The sequence below is a fragment of the Pyrus communis genome, chromosome 14 (genome assembly GCF_963583255.1).
Source record: "Pyrus communis chromosome 14, drPyrComm1.1, whole genome shotgun sequence".
Taxonomy (NCBI): Eukaryota; Viridiplantae; Streptophyta; class Magnoliopsida; order Rosales; family Rosaceae; genus Pyrus; species Pyrus communis.
Genome location: NC_084816.1, coordinates 1325690 through 1331810, shown reverse-complemented (window position 1 = coordinate 1331810; position 6121 = coordinate 1325690). Strand labels below are relative to the sequence as shown.

At 43.2% G+C, this 6121-nt stretch overlaps 1 protein-coding gene across 1 annotated transcript; it reads left to right on the top strand.

The window, feature by feature from the left end:
* Positions 1-3970: 3970 nt before the first annotated feature.
* Positions 3971-5782, top strand: LOC137715587 (uncharacterized). The gene is made up of 2 exons (XM_068454929.1): positions 3971-5143; positions 5654-5782. Exons 1-2 carry the CDS (start codon positions 3971-3973, stop codon positions 5780-5782), a joined length of 1302 nt encoding a protein of 433 aa, XP_068311030.1.
* The last annotated feature ends 339 nt before the right edge of the window (positions 5783-6121 follow it).

Below are 6121 nucleotides of genomic sequence, written 5' to 3'. Positions count from 1 at the left end.
CCTAAAAGCATGACTGAATTACCAGGAGTGGAGTTCCCGAATCTATCTTCCCTCGATGGCTATCTGAAGCACTGGGGAGCTCACGGAGTCACTCAAAACAACACACTCTATACTTGGATCAATGAAGAAGGAGCGGTAGTGAGCCAGCGAACTTATGCAGAACTTCATGCCAATGCTTCTTGCATTGCTCAAAAGCTCTTGACATGCAAGAAACCAAGAATCAGGCCTCGTGACAGGGTTCTCCTGGTCCATGTCCCAGGTCTGGACTTCGTAGATGCTTTCTTTGGGTGCTTAAGAGCTAACGTCTTACCAGTCCCAGTTCTACCTCCAGATCCTTTACAAAGAGGCGGTCAAGCACTTTTGAAGATTGAAAACATTGCTAAATCATGTGGTGCAGTAGCAATTCTTTCTACCATTAGTTATCATTGGGCTGTCCAAGCAGGTTCTGTTAAAAATATAATCTCATTGACAGCTAAAAAGCCAAATTCCACAGCGCGGTGGCCCAATCTTCCTTGGTTACATACAGATTCTTGGATTAAGAACTCCAAGAATGTGGTTTTGGAGGATTTCAAAGATGAATTTGAACCACAGCCCAACGAAGTATCCTTTCTGCAGTTCACATCTGGTTCGACTGGCGATGCTAAAGGAGTCATGATAACTCACGGTGGGCTCATTCACAATGTGAAGTTGATGCGAAGGAGGTACAAGAGCACCTCAAAGACAGTTCTAGTTAGCTGGCTGCCTCAGTACCATGACATGGGGCTGATCGGAGGACTTTTCACAGCTCTTGTTAGTGGTGGAACTGCAGTTTTATTCTCCCCATTGACGTTCATCAGGAACCCATTATTGTGGCTCCAAATCATGAGCAAATATCAGGCTACTCACAGTGCTGGCCCCAATTTTGCCGTTGAGCTAGTCGTTCGAAGGCTGGAGTCGGAGAAAAACAGGAAATACGACCTTTCTTCCATGAAATTCCTGATGGTTGCTGCTGAACCAGTTAGGCAGAAAACTCTGAAAAGATTTGTTGAGCTCACACGTCAATTTGGTTTTTCTCAAGAGGTGATGGCACCTGGCTATGGCTTGGCAGAAAATTGTGTGTTTGTCAGTTGTGCATATGGTGAAGGGAGGCCTATCATGGTAGATTGGCAAGGAAGAGTTTGTTGTGGGTATGTTAATCCCGATGATGAAGATGTTGACATCAGAATAGTTGATCCAGAGAAATGTGATGAGCTCAAAGAAGTAGGAAATGAAGGAGAGATATGGATCAGCAGTCCCAGTGCTGGAATTGGGTACTGGGGTAGGGAAGAACTAAGCCAGAAAACTTACAGAAACAAGCTTCCTGACTATCCTGGACGCATCTACACTAGAACGGGGGACTTGGGACGGATAATTGACAGAAAATTGTTCATCACTGGAAGAATCAAGGATCTCATCATTGTAGCTGGAAGGAACATTTACTCAGCAGATGTAGAGAAGACAGTGGAGAGCGCATCAGAAGTTGTTCGCCCAGGTTGTTGTGCTGTCATTGCTGTCCCGATGGAAATCCTATCAATGAAAGGTATTTCTGTTCCAGATAATGCTGACCAGGTTGGTTTGGTTGTAATTGCGGAGGTTAGGGATGGTAAACCTGTTGACAAGGATGTTGTTGAACAAATTCAAGCTCGTGTTGCAGAAGAACATGGGGTTACCATTGCTTCTGTCGAGATGATCAGGCCAAAAAGCATTAGTAAGACAACGTCAGGAAAAATCAAAAGATTCGAATGCCTCCAACAGTTTACTGATGGAACATTGAACGTTGTTCCAGAACCAATTCTAATAAAGAAAAAACTGATGCGGTCCTTCACTACAGGAACATGCAAGGAGGGAATAACCCCTCGTCCTCAGTTTGTGAGAGGTTCTCCACTACCAAGCCCCAAGATGAGTAATAAAGATATTGTAGACTTCTTGAAACGCCTGGTTTCCGAGCAGACTGGTATTTCAATCAACAAAATCTCAAATACCGAAAGTCTAGTGTCTTATGGAATCGATTCAATTGGTGTGGTCAGAGCAGCTCAAAAACTTTCTGACTTTCTTGGAGTGCCGGTAGGAGCTGTGGATATTTTCACTGCAACTTGCATTGCAGACTTGGCAAGCTTCTCGGAGAATCTGGTAATGAATTCCCAACCTCAACTGTCAACAACTCCATCCAATGTTCCACAGCTTGAGACTGAGACTGATTCTGCTGAGCTTGTGATGGAACTTCCCGAATCTCACCACTTGGTGATCTGGTCATTCCAACTTCTGGCTCTTATTTATGTTGCTTTTATGCTCGCCATTCCTGCATACTTATCCGTATCTGCCTTTATGAATTGCGTCTCAGCCACCCATGCATTGGTAGAAGGAATTCCCTACTTAGATTATTTGACCCTTCTGACTTTTGCTCCCCTTGCTTGGATCTTCTGCATACTTTCTACCTGTGTTTCAATTGCTTTCTTGGGGAACTCTTTCTTAAAACCTAACTTTGCCCTGAACCCCGAGGTTTCCATCTGGTCTGTGGATTTTGTTAAATGGTGGGCTCTTTACAAGGCCCAAGAAGTTGCTTCAAAAGTTTTGGCAGAGCATCTGCGAGGAACCGTGTTCCTCAAGTTTTGGTTTGAGATGCTTGGAGCTAGGATTGGAACCTCAGTTTTGCTTGATACAGTTGATATAACAGACCCGTCTCTGGTTTCAATTGGAGATGGAGTGGTGATCGCAGAAGGGGCCTTGATTCAAAGTCACGAAGTTAAGAATGGAGTGTTAAGCTTCCTCCCAATAAGAATTGGCCAAAACTCATCAGTTGCCCCTTACGCGGTTGTCCAAAAGGGAACTATTCTGGGAGAAGAGCTTGAGGTAATGGCCTTGCAAAAATCTGGAGGTAAATCTGCTGTCAAGGCTACAAATCTTCAGAATGTAAGTCGTTTCTTCTGCATGATTATCCAACCATCATGAATTTTAATCCTTTTTTTAAATCATGATTAGTTTTTTCTTATCTCGTAATTATTTTGAAATTAAATTTTTTTAATTTCCTTACCTATGGAGCTGATTTACACTGATTATATATAGATATTCAAGGTACAACACTGCTGTATAGTTTATTTATATTAATTCATGAATGCTTTTTCATCCAATCAAACTTAGAAACTGATATCAATTAATTGTTTTCTTTACATGATTTCAGGGTAAAATGCTACCAAATGTTACGAAGGAAACTCAAGATGCGGCTGTTTACCAGTTCATAGGCATCTACATAGTTGGGTTGCTCAGTACTCTTTCAGCTTCTATTGTGTACTTGGTCTACATTTGGATGTCTCAGAAGCCTCTTTCCCCTCAAGAATTTGCATTTGCTTGCTTATTTGGGGCCTTTCACTGGATGCCTTACACCGTCATAGCGTATGCCACCATGTTTTCTAATGTCCCATTAGGCATAATTTATTCATCCATCTCATTGGCGGTTGCGTATTTGGCTTATGGCATAGTACTCAGCTTCCTCACAGGCGCTTTGACCCGTCTTATTTCTAGTAACCAAGAGAAAAAGACGACCCATTTTAGAACATGGCTTTGCCATCGAATCACTATTGCCTGCCACCTCAGATTTGCTAAGCTCCTGTCTGGAACCGAAGCCTTCTGCATGTACATGCGCCTTCTCGGTGCAAAGGTTGGGAAACATTGTTCTGTCAGGGCCATCAACCCAATTTCAGACCCGAAATTGATTTCACTCGGCTCTGGTGTCCATCTTGGTGATTTCAGTCGGATCATTGCTGGGTATTATTCCTCTCATGGGTTTGTTAGTGGGAAAGTTGAGGTGCATGATAATTCGGTAGTTGGGAGTGAAAGTGTAGTCCTTCCTGGTTCAGTTCTTCAGAAAGATGTTATTCTTGGTGCACTGTCAGTTGCACCGGTGAATTCAGTGCTCCAAGCGGGTGGTGTTTACATTGGGTCTCAAACTCCAATGATGATCAAGAACACCATGCATTCGTTGGACGATAGAATAGAAGAGATGGATATGAAATATAAGAAAATTGTCGGTAACCTTGCTGCAAATTTGGCTGCCACAACTCTGAAGGTTAAGTCAAGATATTTCCATCGAATCGGTGTTAGTGGGAAGGGAACCTTGAAGATCTATGACAACATCAAAGGCCTGCCAGACCATAAAATCTTCTGCCCAGGAAAGAGCTACCCTGTCATAGTTCGGCACAGCAACAGCTTGAGCGCTGATGATGATGCAAGGATTGATGCGCGTGGTGCAGCTATAAGAATACTTTCAGATGAAACTAGTGACTCTTCACTATTTGACCTGACACTGAAGACAGGAAATGCATTCTACGCCCGCACAATTGCCAATTTTGCAACGTGGCTTGTCTGTGGGCTTCCTGCACGGGAGGAGTTTGTTAAGCGAGCCCCACATGTGCGTGATGCAGTATGGACTTCCTTGCGCCATGCAAACTCATATGCTGAACTACATTATTACTCGAATATATGCAGGCTGTTCCGGTTCGAAGATGGACAAGAAATGTATGTCAAGTTCAAGTTGAGGCCTTCTGACGAGAATATTAGTGAGGAAGCTGGTAAGGTGGAGCCAATTGGAATTCTTCCACCTGATACAGGTGCAATTCCGAGGAATGATAATGATACTCGTCCTCTACTTTTCCTTGCTGAAGATTTCCAAAGTCGTGTGAATGCCAAAGGAGTTCGTTATATTTTCCAGTTACAGGTCCGCCCAGTTCCACATGATGAAGCTGCGCGTGACGTTGCACTTGACTGCACGAAACCATGGAGTGAGTCTGAGTTCCCATATATTGATGTTGGAGAGGTTAACATCAACCATAATCTGTCTGCAGAACAATCAGAACAGTTGGACTTCAATCCATTTCTTCGATGCCATGAAGTGGATGTCATCCGAGCTTCATCATGCTCCCAGAGTGCTTCTATTGATCATGGGCGTTCATTGATCTATGAGATATGCCAACACCTGAGGAACGGTGCACCCCTTCCAGAGGCATGGAAGATCTTCATAGAGCAATCCGATGTCAAAGTAGACCTCTCCGGTTGTCCGATGGCTGCAACATTGATGAAAAAAGACGCGCAAAACGTGACACTGGAAAGAACTTTGTTTCAGACTCTGTGGGCCACTTTTGCTCAACCTCTACTACAAACAGTGCTGCCTCATTTCCTGCTGGCGTTAGTAATCTACGCTCCTTTGAACTGGATGCTGCACTTGAAGAATGCTCAAAAAGTCGCTCTGCATTGGTTGTTTCCGTTGTTTTGGGTCTCTTCGGGTCTTTTGGCCGGATTAGCTTGTGTTGTGGCTAAATGGTTACTAGTCGGAAAGAAGAAAGAAGGGGAAACTGTGCATATTTGGAGCATAGGGGTCTTTCTAGACACTACATGGCAGGCATTCAGAACCCTAGTTGGGAGCTATTTCGCGGAAATGACAAGCGGATCAATTTTCTTCGTGCTGTGGATGAAGCTTATGGGTTCGGAGATTGAGCTGGACCAAGGCGCCTATGTAGACAGCATGGGAGCTTTGTTAAACCCGGAAATGGTGGAGATCGAGAGAGGCGGGTGCGTGGGACGAGAAGCTCTTCTGTTTGGACACATATATGAAGGTGATGAGGGGAAAGTGAAGTTTGGAAAGATCAGTGTAGGAGAAGGTGGGTTTGTAGGGAGTAGAGCAATAGCAATGCCAGGAGTGAGAGTGGAAGTTGGGGGAAGTCTCAGTGCTCTCTCACTTGCCATGAAAGAAGAAATTATCAAGTCAAGGTGAGCAGGGTTTTGATGCAATTGCATATATTTTATACTATGATAAATAAAACAGTTGCAACCCAATTTTAGACCTGGCAATATGTCGTGTTTTATCGTGCTTCTGTGCGAAAGTTTTCTTAAATACATTCGTTAACTTATTGTGTCAAAATACTCAAGCTCATTGGCAAATTTTACATGTCATGTCGTTTTTCACCTTGCTTTCTCATCTTTCTATTCAACCAAACAACAAAACATAAATAAAAGAATCTTATTACATGATAAAATTTTATGTCTAACTCGTTACATAATAATGAAATAAAAAAAAAATCTTTACACAGTAAAGTCCCTCAAGGTAATTCTC